The sequence below is a fragment of the Fusarium flagelliforme genome (genome assembly GCF_020744385.1).
Source record: "Fusarium flagelliforme strain FIESC 12 MPI-CAGE-AA-0113 chromosome Unknown B0J16scaffold_2, whole genome shotgun sequence".
NCBI classification, from domain to species: Eukaryota; Fungi; Ascomycota; class Sordariomycetes; order Hypocreales; family Nectriaceae; genus Fusarium; species Fusarium flagelliforme.
The window spans coordinates 6,441,122-6,461,946 of NW_025763504.1; the positions used below are offsets into that span (position 1 = coordinate 6,441,122).

Here is a 20,825-nt window from a genome sequence, read left to right on the forward strand (position 1 = left end):
CAGAATATTATCTAACGAATCCTGCGGGCTGACTATCGAGCATTAGCGATATCTTGGGATGCTGATAGCTCATTGTCACAAGGTTCTCATAACCTTTTCACCAAAGGCATGAGATCAAAGACAAAGTAAGGTGCATTTGCTGCGAAGTATAGCCGTATCAGATGAATAGAATGTCCCAATGTGTATACCGCAGATCTCTTAATCGAAGACTACTTGTGTCGCATACAGCAACATGCGAGTTCTTGGGTTTTGTTGGCGGGTATAGATTCGGAGTCGGACGAGGACAACGCGTTTGTGGTGCTTTGAAGAGAATTAATGGCAAGACATAGTTGAGAGCACCAGAGAATAATGAACAAGATGGGACAAGAGCTCTATCGGATATGTATGCGTTGAGATTCGTTGTGTAGTGAAGGCCCCACGCGCAAGTATGATCCCCTCTAGGGTTGGCTGTTCCCATCGATGGTGTCACCAGAAACTTGTTCAAGAAGCTCCGTCAAAACTTAGATGCTCAAGAATCCGAGAGCTATAGGTAATGTCAAGGCTTGTCTCGGTAGACTCGTCGGTCATATCGCTGCTGGCACTGTTAAGTTGTCATGACAGTCTTGGTCTTGTTGGTGTTGTATCGACCTGTGACCCTGCGACGCTCGTTTCTTGGGGAGGCTTTGACATTTTGACTAGTTATGCTGATTGTTCATGGTTGATAGAAGTTGTGGAAGGTAGGTAGGGCCTGGCCTGCTCCTTCATTCCGTTCTTGTTACGTGGTTCGGGCGGTCTGTCGTGATTTCTGTAGACACTCGTCTCTCTTTGCAGACGAGAACATGAACAGAAGAGTAAAGAATAGCTCGCAAAGCGCTATCGCTAGTGGAGGCTCATATCTACGATGGAAGAGAAGTGCGAGAACATCCCCTATAACGATGTCCTACCTTAGCTGACTGTATCTCCTATCGCCCAAGCTGACCACCCTCAACTAGCCCTTTGATGAAACAAACTTGACGATAAGCCTTTCCTGAGGTAACATCACGAAACTCACAGACGCAACCAACAAGTCATCAGGTGACATACCCCGGATGATGTGGTCCGGATCGTGATATCGATACTCGGTAATCGGCCCCACTCTGGAGGTTGCACCCGGGATCTACGCAATCCTTACCAAGAGCCTCAAGAACCAGGCCAAGACATCCATCACCCAGGCAGCTTAACACTATTGTAGCACTCACTGCAGCTCAGATGTCAGAAAACAAGGTTTACAAGCGATGTACAGTGCCAGATTTAGTGGGTGTCATGAGTGGAATGGTGACGTGAACTGACAGCTGAATGCCAAGGATATGGACTCTTACGCGTGTCTTTTTCGTTTGTTTTGGGAATATCGATTGTCTTATCGTATCGCTTTCGATATCTTGGTGGTAATACTGTGTGGTCTTGGTGGTCCTGTTTGGTTGATGCTTGCCATGATCGTCTTCAGCTGAGATTTTGTGACGTCATGATTCAAGATTAGATGTCATGATACTCCTCCCCTGCCAGTTTGACGTAGGCGGCGGGGTATTCCCATTCCAATTCCAGCTTGTCAAATATGAATAGCTACCGTTAGCCTCTTACTTTGCTCTTCAACTATCGCTTCAACTACTGCGAGAGCGATACACCATGGCTACAACATCCGACGACCCCAACCGTCGGTTCTCGACAGGCGCGACAGGCTTAAACAGCGAACCCGAAATCGTGCCAGAACACCAAGAAGAAGCTCCAACTGTAAGCCATGCCCTCGCCGAAGAGAGCAAAGACCTAGACTTGAGCGAAAAAGGCGCTGCCCAAATCGAACACGGCGATATCGAGGTTAAGAATCTGGGATGGAACGAGGAGCCGCAAGCCGTGCCGCATCTTGTCGGTGGTCTCAAGAATGAAGATGTCTGGGCCTTGATTCGTCGCTTCGATAAGCAGGTGTTTTACGTCAAGAGCATCGACGAGCCGCCGCTGGGAATGCTGGATATGAATATTGCGGACGACGAAGAGTTTTCTCCTGAGAAGCTTAGGGCGCAGATTGAGAGGCTTTATGTGTCTGTTTTCACGCAGCTGTTTTCGTTCTGGAAGCATATTGTGAGGCTTCGATCGTGGAGGGAGACGAGACGTACTTCTGCTTTCTTGGGAGTTTATACCCTGGCTTGGTTGCTCGATATTCTTGGTCCGACGATCATCATTTTCCTCATGATCCTGATCTGGTACCCTGAGGCTCGCGATATTTGCTTCCCTGGTGCACCTCCTTCGCTGATTGACTCCAAGACTGGAGGTGTTAAGACGCCTGCTGCTGGTGTGCTTGCGTCTGATGACTCGGTTACTGGCGCGCCGGAGAAGCACAAGGGCGAAGCAGTTGAACAGGAGGCTCATAGCTTTGTGACGAGCCTCTCAACGGTATGTTCCGGTGTGAGTTATTATTTTATCGCCTGTGCTTTCGCTTGACAGAAAAAGACTAATGAGAGAGTAGATTGTTGTTAGTACAGCTGCTGGAAAGCATCCCCAGACGGACCCCGACGACGACAGCGTTGCTCCAGACCCTACGAAGCTTACTGAAGAAGCTACAGAGGCTCGCCAGAAGTCCCTCGGAAACAATCCCCATGCCAAGCACAACAGAGCCAAGAAGCCAGTGTCGAACGCTGTATGGGATAAGGCTCGTCCCACGATGCATATGATCGCCGACTTTGTCGATACCTGGGAGCGCTTCGGAAATGCCCTTAGTCCTGCTGCGCCTTTTCATCGTCATCGACCCAAGTTTATTCTCATTGGCGTTCTTGTACCCATACTTCTCGGATCCTACTTTACGTCTCCCTACATGGCCATGAAGGGAATGGGTTTCGGCGCTGGCTTTGGATTCTTTGGTGATCCTATTATTACACCTGCTTTGAACTTTATCAACAGGACGTATCCTCGCTGGGAGAAATATGTTGAACTGCGAAATACTATTCTTCGAGGTGTCCCGACAAATGCGCAATTGGCTATCACTCTTCTCCGTATCGGGGAGAAGAACAAGGCTCCTCTGCCCCCACCTCCTACCTCGGATATTCCTCCCGCAACCGAACCTCATGAGACTGCCGGAGAAGGTCTCGAACATCTAGGTGTGTACTACTGATTGGATATAGAAGTGAGCCTGCTAACACCACCAGAAGGAGTATCGCAGTCCGAAATTACCGCGGCTGTCCAGCCCGATCCTAACGTAATCCACGAGGAGGAACAAGAACAGGAGGAAGAAAAGACAAAACACAAGAAATCTCACCGCATCATGAACTTCATCAAGGGTACGGCAAAGGGTGGCGTAGCAACAGCTCTAGCCGCCGACAAAGCCAAAGCTAAAGCAGGCGCTCCCCACGCAAAGAACCGTCTCGGCGTTGTAAAGGGCGAACAACCCAACCCCATCACTGGTCCTATCCGTTTCCCTTGCCGATACAAGGGTAAGAAGGGGCATGCTTACATTACTGCTACGGCTACAACGCCTGCTGTTAGCTGGACGATTGAGCTTGAAGACTTGAAGCCTGCTTGGACGGTTTCAATTGGTGAGATTGATGAGTTGAAGAAGATGGGCGGTCTTGGTTGGAAGAGCAAGATCATTGTTGGATGGGCTATGGGGAGTGAGATTGTTGATGGGTTGATTATTAAGACTAAGGATGGAAAGGAACATCATCTTACGGCTGTGAGTATGAGGGATCAATTGTTTAATCGGTTGATTTCTATGGGGAGTCAGATGTGGGAGGCGTGGTGAACAATGCTCGGTACTATGGTGGAAAAGCACATTGCTATGGTGGAATTGGGATGGATGTTTGGTTAGCATTGGATCTAGGTGTATGGAGTTTTGGGTAAAAGTGCATGTAATAGCACGATGAATACGAGATACGATGATGTGGAATCATTTTTGAAGAATAGACACGTCGTGATGCTTGGTAAGCTACAGTCGTCTTGAATGGTGCGAAAGCGGAAGCTATCGTGAAATGCGGGGATGACGTCAATTAACCAACCAGTGGAGTTGAATCAAGATGATTACAGAGCACCATCTTTCAGCTATAGACTCAAGCCGAGGCAACCTCTTATTATCTCACGATAAAAGAAACAGGAATCCAGACTCAACTGCCCTGTTTATCTACCACACTACTCAGCCACTACTCGATCTGTCATCGCAAACTAGTCCTCTCTCATCATGTCCTTCACACCAGAACCATACGATCCAACAACCACAGACTCACACCTCGTCTGCGACACATGCGGCACACACTTCCCAACCACATCCCTAAAAACATGTTTCATCTGTGACGATCCACGTCAATTCGTGCCTCCCACAGGTCAATCCTTCTCCACGCTTGGGGACCTCAAAAAGAAGCATCGTAACGAGTTTACGCAGTGTGCTACTGATCCGGACATCACGTTTATTACGTCCGTGCCTAAACTTGGTATTGGACAGCGTGCTATTCTTATCAAGACGCCTGCTGGGAATGTGCTCTGGGATTGTATTACTTTGCTGGATGATGAGACTGTGAAGAAGATTGAGGAGATGGGTGGGTTGAGGGCTATTGTTATCAGTCATCCGCACTTTTATAGTGCTCATGTTCAGTGGGCGAGGGCGTTTGGATGTCCTGTTTATCTTGCATCTGAGGATATGACCTGGACTACATTTTCATCCTCGCACCAAATCCCACTGACAGAAACTACGACACCGATTCTCGACACAGGTGCAACAGCGATTAAACTAGGCGGCCACTTCCCCGGCTCTATGGTTCTACATTACAAAAACCGACTCTTCATCGCAGACACACTCATGACCACAGCCTCAGGTGTCGGGGACTGGAGCGTTGATGCAAGCGGTGCTGAACGCTCCCGACCAGAAGGACTGAATTCTTATTCGTTCCTTTGGAGTATACCTAATTTTATACCACTTGGCGTAGAGGATATGGTGAAGATGTGGGGGGTGTTGAAGGAGTGGGAGTTTGAGAGGACGTTTGGAGGGTTTATGGGGATGGATGTTAAGGGAGATGCTAAGAGGAGGGTTTTAGAGAGTATGAAGATTCAGGCTGCGTTTATTGGGGAGAAGGATTTTGAGAGTCGGATTTAGTTTACATCTGTTCTTGACGAATGATGAGATGAGAGATGAGAGATGAGAGATGTAGTTGTAGTTTGTTATTTAGTTTTAGTAATTACAATAAGTAGTAAATCAGTGCCATTCTGATATCGTGGGTATCGATGCTTCGCCTTTTCTGTCCAACGCCATAAAAAGAATTAACATATGAGTAAAGATCATTCCTTCTTCCAGAATTTCCACTTTTGCTTTGTCGGTGATGAAGGGCATAAGAAACGGTTAAGTAATTCGCGACCTTCATCGGGGAGATCGATAACGGATTCGTTAAGAGTATCGATGATAAAGCGGTTTGCTGCTTCACTGTTAGTTAAATGCCAATGCGAATGAGGATGAAGAAGGGAGGACATACGCATCAAGTCAACACCATATTCACCAGCATCAACAGCCATATCTATCCTCGTAGAATTATAACATCCATATCGAGATTGTAGCTCAAGCATGCATTGCCATAATTCTCTTGTTTCGTCGAGGGTCATGCCTTCGCAGCTTCGTTCGGAGCATGTGCTTGCTTGTCGGCTTCTTTCATGGTCTTTGTTGGTCCCGTCCCATGTGGTGGGGAGGGTGATATGACCGGGGTGATGTTCACGATACATTGTAAGTGTAAGTGTATTGAGAGTATAGTGGGTTAAGTCGAGGATGATTGATGCGATGAGTTGATAGAGAATTGTGTTGAGTCGGATTGAGAAGAGGTTTATATCAATTCCTTCAACTGTCTCAGAATATCCCAATCTCTTTTGGTCGTTGCTTTTTTCTTCAAGTCTTGCCCTTAGGCTCTTTTTCTTGTTCAGGGCGGTTTGGGTTGATGAGTTGTCGCTGGTAGTGGGGGCCCAATATGACAGGCTGAACCCTGCTATTAATTGATCAAAGCGTAATAATCAGGTACGAATGAACCCTTTCAAGTAAACAAATAATTATGCGGCGGGGAAAACGCTTATTATTATAGACAATGCCCAAACGGTGATTACCGACAAGGGGGGAACCTCTCACTTTTAATGGTTGCTGGCTTGGGCTGGAAGTCAGCGGGAGGGCGCCACTTTGAGGGTCTAAGACTTCTTTTTTTCATGATCTAATAAAGTCAATGAGGGTGGGTGAGTCACATGGGTACTGTAGCAGAGAATGTTGCATATCTCTCTGGCTGTTGTCATGGAGAGGCAATCTGACGACGACATCAGTGGTGATCGACTTTGCATGCTCGGCAGTTGTACGTACTACCGGTAACCCAGTATCCGAACAAATCAGTCGAGGTTAAAGTACGTATCGGAACTAATCAGTAGTCGTCACTCTGGGAGATAAACAGGGCAAAGAGGGCGCGTGTCACTGACGATCTGCGGCCCAGAACTAGCCGACCGTCGCAAGCCTCAGCCAAGACGATTCACGGGCTGTGTCATGAGACTAGACGATGATAAGCTTTTACAGAGATATGGCTGTGAATGTGAAAATGGATGAGAAAACAATGACGCTATGTAGTCTTCAAATGGCGGCGTCAGTCATTTTCACTGATAAGAATAAGACATCCGCTACAGCCGTGATGAATGATCATGTAATTGAGTCACAGTCACAAGCCAACTAAATAAGGCTGAAGGGAAAGGAAACATCCGAAAGACCCTTGGATCCACTTGATCCTCATCAAGTGGATGAGGTTAACGCCATCTTTGGTCGGTGTGGCTTTTTTGTCAGTTGATGGGATGTAAGGGAGTGACATGCAGGTTGACATCCATCAAAGGTGACAGAAGAATTGTTCTCCAAGTCTTGGGGTATCAAAATAAATTAGTCTAATCCCCGGCTTTGGTATGGGTAGTATGACTAAATTATTTTGTCTTCTACATCTCTGGTGGCTAATCATTCTGACACCCTATGGTGAGTAAAGGTTGACATTCATTTGGTGAGTGAAGTTGATGATTGTCATGAATAGTGACAAGTCAAATGCACTCCGCCTCAACAAATACGCTGCAGTACGCCATTATTATCGTTGCGATATATGTTTCTTGGCGACACGCAATCTGTAATGTATTAATGCCCGTGAAGTCGTCAACTGTGGCGCGGCATGGCAGGTTTCCACAACAGCCATCTCCACTGTTCACTGTAACTTCAACAGCCAATTCCATCACATCCACCATTCACTGTGGCGCCGGCTGAAACTGAAGATCGATCGAGACTGGTCTTTTTATAGAAGTGGTCAAAGTTTATTTATTTGACGTCTGCAATTAACGCTGGAGACAAGCTGGTGGTGTATTAGTGTTGACCATAGGGCTTGACAGCTGAAGTTCTTAGCTTCGGTGAGTTCCATTTCTTGGTTACATCTGACTGAGAGATGTTGGGAAACTTTCGACATGGCTATGATTATTGTGATGATCGCGGTCGCTTATCTGGATCTCGGAATGAGAGGAAAGATCCGAAATAGTCGATAGTTTGTCGGTGGTTTGCTAGTCTTGAGATGGAAGCGATCGCGGCCGACCCTGCGGATCAGTATTTGCAATATGCTTCATCTTAATACTATCAATCCTGTAATAATACATACATCCATTGAAGCAATATTACAGTATCGTAAAAGATCCTTCCCTCCTCTGACGAGCGCATGATTGGCTGATGTTGCGGTTGCAAGTGTTTGTAAACATCGCCACTCGACGGATAGTAAGTAAACTCCTTCGCTACGCAGAGACTCGGTAACTGACCTTTGAGTAGGTTTTGTATCCGTGGAAGCTAGTTCGACTGTTTCTCAGATCAGTTCTGCTGCGACTACTGAGCCCGAGACTGCTACCACTGGCGATCTATCTTCAGATACGACTATCTCGACTAATTCTGCTACAAGCACCGACCTTGATACCACGACTGACTTCCTTGCATCTTCGGATACGACCGCGAGCTCGGATATTACTGTCACGACTACCGCTTCTACCGATCCGTCTACCGACACCGCGACACTCACCTCTGAGGACGAGACAACCACTGAGACAATGATCACCGAGCTTTCATCCACCTACAACGGAGAAACTGCCACGACTCTCCTTGGACCAGACACCACAATCCTCGCTGAAACAACAACGACTGTCTTCGGTGAAACAACCACAACCGCCGCCGGTCCATCGAAACATCATTCCAGATACTCGCCGACGACAAAGGTCCCCTAATGGGCATGACTGTAGACTTCTGGGAGCAACCTCACCAACCCTCGACTTTACCATTGAGCCCACCACGTCCTTTGTAGTCACAAAAATAAACAACCTCTACATGTGCGTCGACTACGAGATGGCGATACCTTACCACCCTTATGAGATAATGCTCTGCCACGGGAGTCGAATAGGTAGGCCGGACTACGGCTACGTCGCCTGTGAACAGACGATTGATCATGGTCTCGTGTGCTCTGTCCCCGCCGTGACGTGCGAGTTCAATCACGATACTTTCTCCAGCGATTGTAGGTCCCTGGATGAGGTGTTTTCGCAGTTCTATTTGGAGCCGCAAAGTGTTGGCTTTGGTCTTCTTTTGGGCTCCAAAGATCATGCTCCTGGTTTTTCAGTCACGACTGTTGATCTTCAGACTACGTAATTTCAGAGGGACGTTCAGAGTGTCAGAAATCGCACACTGGTATGTCATGTAACTAGCTATTGTCTGTTGTGACAGAAAACTACTCCTCAGCCCTACCAGTGTCAAATTAAGCTTTCGTAGTCAAGACTAAGCTTGTCTGATCCGGGGTGCTGGTCAGACTTCATGCAGTCAGCTCACTAACTCCGAAAAGAGATAGCAACCGGCCCTTCCGTCTTACGCTCCAAAGAGCTGGGTGGGTGGTGGTTGCATGCGACGTGAACGGTGAAAGTCAATTGATCTTACTGTATGGTGGTGGCCTCAGATCATGACTGTGTAGATACTCCACCAGGCACGGTCATCGCCATCTACAAGACTCACAACCAATTGGTAGTTTAATGGGGGGAATGATTAGAAAGAACCATCTCGATAAAAGACCGTACTGCTATCCTCAGCTCGCGTTCCATCCAGGTAATTCACTAAAGCAATTTTCCCCCAATGTCGTTGTTAATAAACCCCCAACATTGCCCAAGCTATTCCTCCAATGATCGAAATGCAGACTGTCCGGCATACCCGGAAAATACTCCTCTTTCATATAACCCGAACTCCCATAATCGAGCCATGAACCCATTTAGAATCCGCCAGAGTGGTGAAGTACATGCCTCCATATTGGATTGGGGGTTCGGATGTAGTCCAGACGCAGACGCAGACGTACATGCCGCCAAAGGAGCCCAAGCTCGGGGTGAAGCTGACCACTGGGTTCTAAGAAGACTTACGCCAGCGCAATGCGCCTCCCACTCCATCATCTGAAAGCGATAGCCGAAAGCCGCGGAAGCCGAATTTCATTGCGGTAATGCCTTTGTACGTGCCAGCTGAGTCCTGTAGAGAATCAGATATCACGCCACCGGTCGACTTAGAAGCCTGCATAACAACTGCCAATGCAGAACCCCAAAGTTTCCCAAAGCCCTCGAATCTGGACGTGAGGTAGACATCGCGATCGTCGGCATGGAAATAAAGCCACAGTTCTCCGTCAATGGCAGTCATAGCATCGTCCAGCGTCCAGGAGAGATGCCCGGACCGTCCATAATTTTCAGCGAACCAAGTATGCCAGAGCTCATTCGAGTTGAGCTTCCGATAAACACAAAAGAGCCTATCAATAACTTGCCGCCGAGGTTGCTAAGGCTGGATGAGCCTGCGACTGGGCCAGGAGTATTTCATCGACCGAATCTGGACAAGGCCTGGGCGTTTGAGTCAAGATTTGCTGAGTAGGTGAGCCGCAAAGCCTCTGTTGGCACGATAGACAAATATGCGAAGATAGACCTCAATCGGACATCGCTGGCAAGATCAATGAAAGGTCTGGTCTTCAGTCAAAACTTTGGGGAGGATTCATTGTTGGTCATTCTCTCTTGGGCAACTTCGATATGATGAGGTCGTAGACTGGGCTATTCGCCCAGGCGTAGAATAAACAGACATACGTTTAAATAGAGTCGGATGAGGAAAGGAAGATATAAGAAAGACGTCCCTTTGCGGTACAGTCCATTGCATACGCTCTGTTTCCCCATGAGTGAACATCAGTTCGCATGTCAGGTATCCCATGGCATGGTAAAGCGGCTGCCTCAAGCTCATTGTGGCCAATCCAATGTAGACCTTTGTTTGGTATATTGTTGTAAGGCTATCTAGAGTAGTTAGTGAGAGACCTCATGCTCACCTGCTGTCTCTCCGACCTAATGCATCTCTATCCATCATCGACCGGGATCACCTGATGGAACAGATGGGAAGTAACCAGGCTTTGATGCTCGTTCCCGATCCTGTTTCGCAGCCTCGGCTTGTCGCTTCTTCAACAACCTCTGTTGGTAAAAGGCGCTGCGCAACGTTAGTAACTTTCCGAAGTGAGATGAGAGTAAATTACGTCTTCAACTCAAACACGCGAGGCTCTTCCTCAGGCGCAGGACTACTCTCTTCTTTCTGTACAATTCGTCAGTCAAGCCCAATTCTTCAACTCATCTCACTCACCTTATCCTCATCCTTCTTCTCATCTTTGTCCTTTTCCTTTTCCTTATCCTTGTCATCCTTCTCTTTGTCGTCTTTATCCTTCTTGGCTTCCTTTTCTTTCTTCTTCTTTTGCTTCTCTTCGTACTCCTTCATGACGCGCTCCTTTTCCTCGGCCAACTCTTTCTCGCGCTTCTGCTTGGCAGCCTCTTCATCGATCTTTGGTGTCGCAAAATATTTGTCTTTCAAATGAACGGGGCAGACAAAGAAGAAATCCTACCATGTGAGTGCATGAGCTTACCATTTCAGCTTGTTCTTTCAGATACCTTTTTGTCTGGTGTGATTAACACGGATGTGCTTGACTTGTAGCAAATGTCGCATGCTTTGGCAGCCGAATCAGCAACCTTGCGGTGCGTGTAGATATTTGGGAATGTAGTTGACATGATGGATATGGATCAGTATCAAAGAATTTGTGCCTGGAAGCCCAAAGGAGATGCTTTGTACCTGACAGCTCGTATCACTTCGAATGGTGAATCGGGCAGCTCGCGGGGAAGGAAGCGCCGGCCGCCTGACGTCAGAATCTGATAGGGCGAGCTTCCCCTGTAAATCAAAAGCAGCGCCTGTAAACCACTAAAACTCTATGTTCTAGCGCCATGGCCCTGACTAATAAGCGCCCTCCATCATGAATCGCTATCTTATCGCAACTCTTAGTTCCAGGAAATATGATGACCTATGCACCCTCATTGCCACGACCAACAGTAAACAATTCTTCACCCATACATATTTTTCACACCCAATCTTCTCCCACCAAAAAGTTGTCGTCAAATCACAGCTAGACGATTGGATTCAAACATGGGTAAAATTCTCGATACAGACAAGTTGGGCTCTGTATTTGGTACCCGGCCGGATATTCTACAAGGCATTCAGAAAGCAGCAGGTAAATAAACATTGCCCCTGAATGTATTATTCACGATACTAACGAGAATCAAGACTCTCCCACTCGAATCGCCTTGTTCAACGAAATTGCGACACATGTCTACGATCAATTATTAAGTGGAAGCGCTGAACCCGCGCACAAGAAGAGAAGAGTCGACGTCCAACATGCCAATGGAGCTGCCAACGGCACGAAAGCTCCTGTCAAGACCCAGACCAACGCTGCGGACGAGGATGTTCTGTTGGAAATAAAGGAAATTTCCGTTTCCGTGCCTCAGAGGAAGAAGTTTGAGTTGTGTTTTACAGATGGCCATATTTACGCTCGTGCGCCAAACACCACAGCTCCTATTCCAGCCATAACATACGCGTGGTCAGATATTGGTACGCGTTATTGATGCTATTATATGGCCTATGCTAACTTTGCGCCAGAACATGTCTTTTACCTCCCCGTACCCGAGAAGAACCAGGTCCAGCACAACTACGTCCTTTTCCCACGAGGAACATGTCTCCCTTCCAAGACGAACCCCCCGACCGAAGAGCCGCTCGTCTTTACAGTACCCGCGACGGCGCCCAAGCAGGGTACGATAGGTGGACCTGACGCTGGAAGTGCGGCAGCGGTCTCAGACAACTACAAGTCCCTATTCCACTGGGCTTTGAACCGTCATCTTAAGCCCATTGGTATCGATATTACTTCGGCCAACCCCGGCAAGTTCCATAGCATGGTGCGACAGCCTCACCGACCGGCCGAAAAAGCCGTCCATGTGAAGGCATTCAGGGGCTCCAAGGACGGATACCTATTCTTCCTCGAGACTGGCATTCTCTGGGGTTTCAAGAAGCCACTTATGTTTATTCCTCTGAACCGCATTGCGGCGACAAGCTTTACCAACATTCTCCAGCGAACTTTCAACATTGCCGTGGAAGTGTTTGCAGGCGAGGGTGATGCGACAGAGGAGGTTGAATTCTCCATGATTGATCAGGAGGACTACGGTGGCATTGACGAATACATCAAGAACAAGCGTCTACAGGATCGAAGTATGGCCGAGCAGCGAAAAGCCAAGCTCGAACTGGCTGAGAACCGCGCAGCAGCCAAGAAGAACGGTGAAGAAACTGGAGATGGTGAAGCGGCTGGTGGTGATATTTCGGAGCTTGCAAAGGCGCAATTGGACGTTGAGCAAGCTCTACAGGATGAAGAAGATGAAGATGAGGAGGATTACGATCCTGGCAGTGACGCGGATTCTGATGGCTCAGGAGAGTCTGATGAGGACGATAGCGATGACGATGAGGATGACGAAGATGATGAAGGAGAGGAGGGCGAAGAGGGTGAAGAGGGTGAAGAGGATGCTGAAGGAGAAGCTGAGGAGTCAGAGGACGACGATGAGGATGTGAAGCCCGAGCCAGAGGTCGTCAAGCCTGAGCCAAAAGCCAAGCCCGCACCAAAGGTCAAGGCTGAACCAAAGGCCAAACCCGCCCCAGCACCAGCACCAAAGCCCGTCCAAGAACCTGTCGTGAAATCAGGTTGGGCAGCATTGAGAAGTGTCCCTCGAGCGCCCGCTCCAGCGGAGAGCATGGATTTGGACGATGAGAAGTTTGACATTGTTTAAGACGATGGAGGCTTGTTTGTAATGATCGACCCGGCTGTCAATGTATGGAGCTATGGTGTATAGAGGCACACAGATGAATGTCACTTGTTCAATATGGAGTGCGGAACAAATATTTATTGGTACATATACTGCATTCTATTCGCAGTGAAGATAAAGTCCAATTAATGGTAAAGATAGGGCGCTAGCAAAACCCATATGGTATCATGTCGCAAATTAAAAAAGAACAATCTCATGACGCTTCTCATCATTACTTCTGGAAGCAGCGTACTTCCGTTCGTCCACTTCGGTGGTAATCAGCAAGTGGCATGTTACACTATTCTTGTCAGTAAAGCTCCCATCACAAGATCCCAATGAACTTACGTTTCCACACTGATGATGGACGTCCTTGAGTGAAGAGATGCAGTAAGGAATACATCCCAAACAAGTAAAGAAACAAACACCCGCAGCAACAGCACTATATCTGTCAGTATACATCTTCCTTCTCATAGCGCAGGTACTTACTGCATCATTCCTCCAGACTCAGCCTTTGTGACAGTCATAGCTCTAACGCCACAGCTGGGACAAACTACCGGTGCACTTTGACTTTGTAGGTTCTGGATCGGCATGCTCTGGTAGTTTTGTGATTGGGCTGGTGGGAAGCCACCCTGCTGCTGACCCTGCGGCGGTTGCTGGTGTGGGTTGAAGTTACGATCTTGTTGATCATGCTGGTGTGTGAGAGGCGGTTGAGCAAGAGGAGAGCTGCCCATGTTGTGGTTCTCGTACTGAGGCGGTTGTTGCTGTTGGGTCCGGTCAGGATAATGAACCTGCTCAGGATGCTGCTGACCCTGCTCGGGGTAGTAGCCCTGCTGAGGGTGACTGTAGTTGTTTGGTGTAGCAGCTATATCTCGTCAGTCTCTGATACCTTCAAATGCACGTAAGATAGGGACATACTAGGTTTCTCCATTGTGAATATTGATAGGATAATTACATGACCAAGTCCGTAAAAGGAACCGTCCTGCGCTCCGTCTTATAAACATTTCACCAGTGGCGTAGTTTCCGGGCATTGCCTGTTTCTCTCCCTTCACACCCGCTTGGCAGGTTAGGTCATAACATTGCACAACAAGTCAAGGTGGTCTGTGATGTCACAAAGGATCTCCATTGGTCACGTCGTGTTAATCGTCCTCAGGGAAATGATTAAAGTCTGGGCAAAGGACGTCACGAGCTTGGCGTTTGGGGTCTTGTAAGTGCCAAGTGTGGCGAGGCGTGGCTGTGCTGGGGATACCCTTGTGGCGAGTGGGGATGCGTCATGCGGAGGATCGATTAAGGACGTGGAATTTGGCTGTTGGATAGAATATTGGGCAGTAAGGATAAGTGTTGCTTGTTGGGCAGGGCTGAATTAAGCAGTTGGCAGTGACTAGAGAAAACAGCAGGTCAATCACACCTCAATCCAAGAAAAATAATCAAGACAATAGCGAAGCATCCTGTGAGATACCACTCCGTTGTCTAGATCAAGAGCACTGCCGTCAGTACATGGAGCTTAAACCCAAACCTTGTTCTCAACCAATAGCCGTCCGGTATGGTGTAGTGGCTAACATTTCGCGCTCTCATAACCTGAGAGATCAAGTACCGCGGAGCCCAGGGTTCGATTCCCTGTACCGGAGTTTCTTTTTGCATCCTACTCCTCTGGTTAAACAATCACCCTGTTTCCTTTTTGCTCCCATTGATCCTCTCCCTCACTCAGTATCAGTCAGTGTTAGATCTCGAGACAAGCAGGGAAAGCTTATCGATATGCCTTATCTTATCACTCCACATCGCACGTGACCCCACTCCAAACTTTCCACTCCATCGCCAGCATCACGACCCTCACCCAGGCCTAATCGTTCTCGTCGTCGATCAATTCAGTCCCCAGCGAATCGCGAAAATGGCCGGCCGTCATAAACCCATTCGTCTCCCTCCCCTGAAGACTCTGCGGGTGCACAACCCCAAACGCCAGGTCGAGAATCCATGCATTGCTATTATGTCTAGTGTTCTCGGTACGTTCCCAACTGCCCGCACGCAGAAGATCACGATTGCAGGATAATGGGATTGCAATTGAACACACGGAGGGAATGCATACGCGGGAAGGTCAACGGCTAACAGTATACAGCATGCTGGGCTTCAGCAGGTTACAACGCAACAGGCTGCGCAGCAGTAGAAAATCAACTCCGCAAATGCATGGACGGTCCTGCGGCTCCTCCTGCGCCTACGAATACCATCAACTACCACTTGGCGCGTATGCAGAAGTACATGACCGGACCCCGAAAGCAAAACTAGACGAGAGACGAGCAGTCAATCACGGAAACGAGGGGCAGGAAGGGATGCACGATGGGATGACACTACTGAGGAAAAGACCAAACGACTGGATGGAACAGGGGCATCGGTAGAAAAAGAGCGCTACTTTGGATGAACGCAGAGGAAGAGATATATCAATGTATAACAATACCCATACGGGGATAGAAGAAGGTGTACAAATATGCTGTACAATACAATACGAATGACTACAACTCAAGACCCAAACCCAACCAAACTTCAATCATGCACGACATCACAGCAAACAAGTTTGTTCATTCATGATATCACGAGAAAAGTTCATTCATTCAAAGTGTTTGCATTCAACTACCTCTGCAAATCACGCTCTAACTACAACTGCTGCTACTCCTCTACCCATCATGAGCGCACACCCATCATATAAACGACACCCCGGAGAAAACAAAAAAGAAACAGAAGAAGAAAGAACGACAGAAAACGCCCCCATATCTTATTAAAGCGCCGGATCCCATGAAAAAGAAATGTGTAAATGATCCCATGCAGGATGTGTATGACGAGACGTGCTAAGAATGATTCATTGACCATTCTATGCAAAACAGCCCGTCAAAAAATAACCCAAGAAAAGTGCGTCCCGTTCGGAACGAAAAGAGTGGCTCGAGTTGGCAATTTCTCGTTAGATAAAAGGAGATGATGAGTGTTCGAGTTTCGCTTGCCGGTCTATATGGTATGATTTCGGCCACCGTTCCAGACGCCCTTATTCGTTATCGTGCCATAATATATGATGGTTTTTTTTTTCTGTTTTGTTTTCCGTGCGCCGAAAAATGCGGTAATGATCCGTGGGTATCCCAAGCACAATGCTACCTTTCTCTCCGGGGTGTCGATCGTGGTCTAGGCAATGTCGCAGCTCTATCTCGCGTGCGCGGTCTAGGCGGTGTCGCCGACGCAGAAGAGCTCTATCTCTCCCACGCCTCCAGAGTACACATTCTCGCGCCACTCTGTAAAGGCGATCTGGATATCGTCGTCGCCTTCGATAGCGACATAATCGCCGTCTTCGTCGCGGTATCGAAGCTTGAGCATGCCCTTGCTGATGCTGCTAGCTGTGAAGCGGGCGAGCTTGGCATCGATACGGTCGACCAGGGACTGGTATGTGATGTTGAAGGCCACAACCAGAGTGACGTAGTTGCCTGACTCGCAGTTCACTCGAACCTTGAGTTGTGTTGGTAGAGGCATGTCAGGACTCAATGACGCTGATGGTGGTGGCATTGTTGCTGTGCCTTGAGCTGGAGATACCGTTCGTGAGTTTGCAGCGGCGGCATCGACGCGGAGTTGCTGGTTTCCACCGCCTGGTGTGATGGATCGTGGATGAACTGGTTGAGCAGGGAAATGGTTCATGCTGCCACCCACACTTCCTGTAGGCTTGTGCATTCGCTCTCGCTGAGCTCCTGGGCTGTTTGTCTGAGCTCGAGTTGGCTGATCATTTCTAGGTGAGCCTGTTTGATCTCGAGAAATGTTAGCAGCGTGGCCAGGGTGCAAGTGCTGAGGAATTCCAGGCACTGCAGGGATGTTTCCATGGCTAGGTTGACGAGTGCGTGGCATTCCGGGTCCGTTAATATCGGGAGTACTGTAAGAACGGTTCCTGTGCTGTGCTGCCAAAGCGGCCTGGCTGCTGGATGCCATCGCTGGCAGAGAAGGTCCTCTGGGATTACGTTGAGGGTTTGGTGAAGGACCATCACGAGATGGAGCGCGGGGCATCGCGGGAGCAGTGTATCGGTTGCCGTTGGCATCTTCCCATTGCTGTGGGTTAGGAGTAGAAGTCTTAGGGAACCCATATTGAGGTGTTGAGAACATTCCGCTGGTAGTGCTCGTCCTTGTGGAAGCTGGTGACTCAGTGACAGGGGAGAAGTAACTGTCGCCAGCCCAGGCACCAGGCGAGTGAGCGCCGTTTGATTGTGTCTGAAGGCTGAGTGATCCAGGTGGTGCAGGTATAGGGAACCGAGGTGGAGGAGCCCTCACCATACCGGCAAGCGATGCTGAACTTTCGCCAGTTCCTGCTCGAGCACGAAGGTTGCTGCTGGAAGCTGTTCGAGGGCCCAGACTCATGGGATGAGTAACACCAGTAAAGCCAGCAGGTGCTGTTGCAGGACCGAGGTCATCCTCGTCGTCGTCGTTCTCCTGCAGGTAAGGGTTCTCCAGGCCGGCTACTTGGTCTCGTGTCCAGGCAAAGTCAGTCGAGAGCGTGTCCGAGTTTGATGATTGGCGCGGCGCGTTATGCTTCCTCTGGGTTTCCAGAGTCGCTACCCATTTCTTCAAAGTCTCCTCGTTCAAGAACTTGATGACAAAGTTCTCAACACCTGGATCTCCCTTCCACCAAATCTGCACACTGTGGTTGCCTTCTCAAGTCAGTTTCGCTGATTGGACCACCTGAACTTCATAACTCACCTGGCTTGGTGAAGGACACGATATCGGTCACGTTGGTCATGAAAATTCGACCCTTCAATTGAAGCTTGGCGTTCTTGTTTCGAACCTTGGGGCCTGCCGAACGTAACTTGTCCTTCTTATCCTTGCTCTTGCTTGATGAGATTTCCTTGCAGCACAGAAGAATAGACTCGAAGAGGTAGATCTCGTACTTGGAAGCGTTAGTAAAAATCGTATGGGTTTAAAAGTGCCAACTTACATCCTTCTCTTGGTCCGTCTTTCCAGTGATGACTCCATAAACACCATGCAGGAGAAGCTTGCCGAATTGCTCCACCTTGTGGCTCTTCCAGTCCTCCACACGGCTTGTGAGTTCCTCAACAGCTTCATCCAAAAGATCACGGTTCACTGCCTCGTTAGCCTTGGATAGAACTCGCTCAGCAGCCTCGCAGCCGCTAGTCAAGTCTGCTTTGACTTCGTCATCCTCGCTCTTCTTGTTAAGATCCTGCTACATGTTAGTTGCTGATCAGTTCTTGAAGCGCATCAACCCACCTTGAGCAATAGAGGATATTTCACCAGTCTTTGCATAGGCTTAAGCAGGAAACCATCGAGGGTGTTGAAATCGGCTGCCACGGGATGCGAAGAACGTTGAATCTTGTCGAAAACCTGGTTGGCAACCTGCGCGGCTTTGCGCTGGTTTGCGATAAAGGCATGGTAAATGTCGAAAGCATCCTCGTACATAATGAATGGAGCTCCCCATCGTTGATTCGCAGCGGGCATGGAGTTCGTCGTCTCAACTCGAATCAGGAATCGGCGTTGGAAATCGAGAATAGCATTGATGTTGAGGAAGATCTGATGCAGAGTATCGCCGGGAATTGCGCCTTGCTGTTCGAGCGTCTTTTTCAAGTCGTGCAGATTCTCCAAATCTTGGACGTATTTTCGCTCGGTATCGACAAGTTCCCTAATAATGTGGTCTCGGTATGTCATTTGCCCACCGGTGGGCTCGTTGCTTCCATCGTCAAAAGAAGGTAGAGCCTGAAGGAGATATCCACGTTCCTCTGCTCGGTCCAAGACGTAATTAACAACCTGAGTTACCTAGAAGAATAATGAGCTTGGTTCCAAAAGTATACAAAGAGCTACCAACCTTGACAAAGCCACTTGTGTCGTTACCCATCAAGTCAGCTATCACAAAGCTATGAGAGGAGGGAATCTCCAGGTCCTTCATGCAGGCCTGGACGAATTTGAAGATGGCGATCTTGGACTTCTTGGCTTCGTTAGCGCCAGAGTCCTCAACCTTGAGCTCCTCATTAGGTCGCAGGGCATTGTAAATGAGAAGCAGAGGGTATCCGGAGCGGAACATGTTCCATAATGGATCGACGGGATCGTTGGGGTCGAGGTCGTCGAGATAAGGGCCGAAGCCGGGGACTTGAGCCAGGCGCTGCTTGAGCGAGATACAAATCTGGTACAGTGATCGTGAAGCATCGGCCTTTTGGTTGATGATGTTGGTCGTGGCAAGGACAGGGCCGCCATTTACTGGTGTGGCGGTAGTGGCTGTAGCTAGAGAGCTCAAGGAAGCTGTTGATCCAGCATAGGCTGTCGAGCCCGAGAGCTGGCTGGCGCGCGGCGCATGGTTCATACTGGTCTGCGGAAAACCACCGAATCCGTTGGATGTTGGCTGAAAGACCGGAGCTGTATTATTTCGTAGCAACGGGGCATGGGCCATAGCCTTCTACGCCATCCGTCGAGAGGAGCGTCTTGGGGAGAAACGAAAAGGCGGCGGCGGCGGCAGCAGGGAGCAAACGAAAGAGGTTGGTCGAGGGAGGTTTCGTGGGAAAGCGCCCGGCGGGATCAAGGTTGCGGGTTGAATGTCTAGGGATAATCGCTTGGCGTCGACTCAGGAACGTTTCAACGAGCGGTTCGACGTCATTCGGCGGTGAAATTGAAGGCGTGAGACTCGGGCTTGCGCACGTTGGGATTTTTCGCAGTGAAGACCGAACCCAAGACAATACAGGCGGGGTAAGGGGGTTTTGAACTTTTGAAGCGAGTTTGTTGAGAAAGAAGTCGAAGGCGTTTGACAAGGGATGAAAATGGCCGATCGTGGTGGACGTTTCCCTTTCTCACAGCTGTACAGTAGTTTCCGTCCGGGCCTGGTGATGGCTGGTTGAGAGTGTAGAGGTGGTGGTCTCGGGGGTCAGGCGGTGGAGCGATCGAAGGGGGGGTTCAGAGAAGCGGATCGACGATGCCGGGCGTTGAAGAAGAAGATAGGATATTCTGATTCTGGCAGGCGGGCCAAGTATTCCGATGTGAAATGGTTTTGGTTTTGTAATGAGGAACAGAAAAAAATTAATTAATCGCCAGAAAGTTTAAAGTTGGTACTGCACTGCACTTGTTTCTTTGGCCGCAGTTTGGGGGAGGTCAGTCAAAGGGGACAGACAGGACGAGGCTGGGCTGGGCGTTGATTTAGGTTAAACCAAACGGCAGATGGTTAAAGGAGGAAGAGACGGATTGGACTGGGCTCAGTGTGGGAAAGAGCTGGGAGCTGCGGCCGGAAGCGCTACTGTACTGTTTTAGCGGGGGGGGGTCTGCTTGACGCTGGAGCTGGAGCTGGAGCCAGTTGAGTGGAGGGTCCAGTGTCTCTCTTAAGGTGATAGTTTAGGCGCTGTGCTGACAACGCTTGCGTACTGAATGAGTTGACATGCCGAATGTGATTCGATGATCTAGATCTGACTCGAATATTCGCTGTTCAATTTTCTTGTTCTGAATGAGAGAATCACTGCCTCAATCGCTTGTGACATCTGGAGGGGAAATAGGGGATCAGACCCTGTTCAAACAGACTGTGCGTGACATTACACAGTCGACACTGTATCGCTGGGCGCAACTCTAGCCGACGGAGTCCGTGCGACGACCTGAGTGAATGACTTTCCCATCCATGATCCATATCGCTTTAGGGGACGTGCATCTTCTTTGGGCATTAA

The 20,825-nt window shown here is 48.9% G+C and overlaps 10 protein-coding genes and 1 non-coding gene across 11 annotated transcripts; 7 read left to right on the forward strand and 4 right to left on the reverse strand.

The window, feature by feature from the left end:
- Window positions 1-1,641: 1,641 nt before the first annotated feature.
- Window positions 1,642-3,949, forward strand: B0J16DRAFT_395834 (uncharacterized protein; the record flags this gene model as incomplete). The annotated part of the gene is made up of 3 exons (XM_046132211.1): window positions 1,642-2,403; window positions 2,477-3,104; window positions 3,153-3,949. The coding sequence occupies 3 exons, from the start codon at window positions 1,642-1,644 to the stop codon at window positions 3,743-3,745; spliced, it is 1,983 nt and encodes a 660-aa protein (XP_045987746.1). The 3' UTR covers window positions 3,746-3,949.
- Window positions 3,950-4,000: 51 nt separating this feature from the next.
- Window positions 4,001-5,139, forward strand: B0J16DRAFT_336120 (beta-lactamase-like protein). Its single transcript, XM_046127168.1, has one exon. It carries the CDS (start codon window positions 4,178-4,180, stop codon window positions 5,084-5,086), a length of 909 nt encoding a protein of 302 aa, XP_045987747.1. The 5' UTR covers window positions 4,001-4,177; the 3' UTR covers window positions 5,087-5,139.
- Window positions 5,140-5,268: 129 nt separating this feature from the next.
- On the reverse strand, window positions 5,269-5,703 carry B0J16DRAFT_354424 (uncharacterized protein; the record flags this gene model as incomplete). Its single annotated transcript, XM_046129370.1, has 2 exons — window positions 5,269-5,402; window positions 5,460-5,703. The coding sequence occupies 2 exons, from the start codon at window positions 5,701-5,703 to the stop codon at window positions 5,269-5,271; spliced, it is 378 nt and encodes a 125-aa protein (XP_045987748.1).
- A 1,247-nt stretch (window positions 5,704-6,950) lies between these two features.
- B0J16DRAFT_369911 (uncharacterized protein) lies at window positions 6,951-7,517 on the forward strand. Its single transcript, XM_046130314.1, has 2 exons — window positions 6,951-6,967; window positions 7,023-7,517. The coding sequence occupies exon 2, from the start codon at window positions 7,034-7,036 to the stop codon at window positions 7,244-7,246; it is 213 nt and encodes a 70-aa protein (XP_045987749.1). The 5' UTR covers window positions 6,951-6,967; window positions 7,023-7,033; the 3' UTR covers window positions 7,247-7,517.
- On the forward strand, window positions 7,441-8,238 carry B0J16DRAFT_317501 (uncharacterized protein; the record flags this gene model as incomplete). Its single annotated transcript, XM_046125371.1, has 3 exons — window positions 7,441-7,517; window positions 7,713-7,741; window positions 7,793-8,238. 3 exons carry the CDS (start codon window positions 7,441-7,443, stop codon window positions 8,236-8,238), a joined length of 552 nt encoding a protein of 183 aa, XP_045987750.1.
- Window positions 8,239-10,371: 2,133 nt separating this feature from the next.
- Window positions 10,372-11,061, reverse strand: B0J16DRAFT_381725 (VPS4-associated protein 1; the record flags this gene model as incomplete). The annotated part of the gene is made up of 4 exons (XM_046131182.1): window positions 10,372-10,492; window positions 10,539-10,594; window positions 10,643-10,894; window positions 10,945-11,061. The coding sequence occupies 4 exons, from the start codon at window positions 11,059-11,061 to the stop codon at window positions 10,372-10,374; spliced, it is 546 nt and encodes a 181-aa protein (XP_045987751.1).
- Window positions 11,062-11,357: 296 nt separating this feature from the next.
- Window positions 11,358-13,250, forward strand: B0J16DRAFT_86357 (putative negative regulator of DNA transposition). The gene is made up of 3 exons (XM_046134588.1): window positions 11,358-11,555; window positions 11,609-11,932; window positions 11,981-13,250. The coding sequence occupies exons 1-3, from the start codon at window positions 11,471-11,473 to the stop codon at window positions 13,150-13,152; spliced, it is 1,581 nt and encodes a 526-aa protein (XP_045987752.1). The 5' UTR covers window positions 11,358-11,470; the 3' UTR covers window positions 13,153-13,250.
- A 149-nt stretch (window positions 13,251-13,399) lies between these two features.
- B0J16DRAFT_381727 (LITAF-like zinc ribbon domain-containing protein) lies at window positions 13,400-14,095 on the reverse strand (the record flags this gene model as incomplete). The annotated part of the gene is made up of 4 exons (XM_046131183.1): window positions 13,400-13,465; window positions 13,513-13,606; window positions 13,654-14,029; window positions 14,083-14,095. 4 exons carry the CDS (start codon window positions 14,093-14,095, stop codon window positions 13,400-13,402), a joined length of 549 nt encoding a protein of 182 aa, XP_045987753.1.
- Window positions 14,096-14,701: 606 nt separating this feature from the next.
- On the forward strand, window positions 14,702-14,792 carry B0J16DRAFT_t74. The gene has a single exon. It is a non-coding gene; the product is annotated as a tRNA-Glu (tRNA).
- Window positions 14,793-14,823: 31 nt separating this feature from the next.
- Window positions 14,824-15,753, forward strand: B0J16DRAFT_336134 (uncharacterized protein). The gene is made up of 2 exons (XM_046127169.1): window positions 14,824-15,164; window positions 15,278-15,753. Exons 1-2 carry the CDS (start codon window positions 15,053-15,055, stop codon window positions 15,442-15,444), a joined length of 279 nt encoding a protein of 92 aa, XP_045987754.1. The 5' UTR covers window positions 14,824-15,052; the 3' UTR covers window positions 15,445-15,753.
- A 609-nt stretch (window positions 15,754-16,362) lies between these two features.
- On the reverse strand, window positions 16,363-19,486 carry B0J16DRAFT_354425 (Pleckstrin homology domain-containing protein; the record flags this gene model as incomplete). The annotated part of the gene is made up of 5 exons (XM_046129371.1): window positions 16,363-17,828; window positions 17,878-18,064; window positions 18,113-18,355; window positions 18,403-18,945; window positions 18,995-19,486. The coding sequence occupies 5 exons, from the start codon at window positions 19,484-19,486 to the stop codon at window positions 16,363-16,365; spliced, it is 2,931 nt and encodes a 976-aa protein (XP_045987755.1).
- Window positions 19,487-20,825: the final 1,339 nt, after the last annotated feature.

What these genes read in the sequence shown, in the direction of transcription:
- B0J16DRAFT_369911 (XM_046130314.1), top strand. Translation starts at nt 7,034, where the DNA reads ATGCACTCCGCCTCAACAAATACGCTGCAGTACGCCATTATTATCGTT.
- B0J16DRAFT_336134 (XM_046127169.1), top strand. Translation starts at nt 15,053, where the DNA reads ATGGCCGGCCGTCATAAACCCATTCGTCTCCCTCCCCTGAAGACTCTG. An exon ending in TATTATGTCTAGTGTTCTCG is followed by an intron (nt 15,165 to 15,277) that starts GTACGTTCCCAA and finishes AACAGTATACAG; the next exon opens with CATGCTGGGCTTCAGCAGGT.
- B0J16DRAFT_336120 (XM_046127168.1), top strand. Translation starts at nt 4,178, where the DNA reads ATGTCCTTCACACCAGAACCATACGATCCAACAACCACAGACTCACAC.
- B0J16DRAFT_86357 (XM_046134588.1), top strand. Translation starts at nt 11,471, where the DNA reads ATGGGTAAAATTCTCGATACAGACAAGTTGGGCTCTGTATTTGGTACC. An exon ending in AGGCATTCAGAAAGCAGCAG is followed by an intron (nt 11,556 to 11,608) that starts GTAAATAAACAT and finishes ACGAGAATCAAG; the next exon opens with ACTCTCCCACTCGAATCGCC. An exon ending in ATACGCGTGGTCAGATATTG is followed by an intron (nt 11,933 to 11,980) that starts GTACGCGTTATT and finishes ACTTTGCGCCAG; the next exon opens with AACATGTCTTTTACCTCCCC.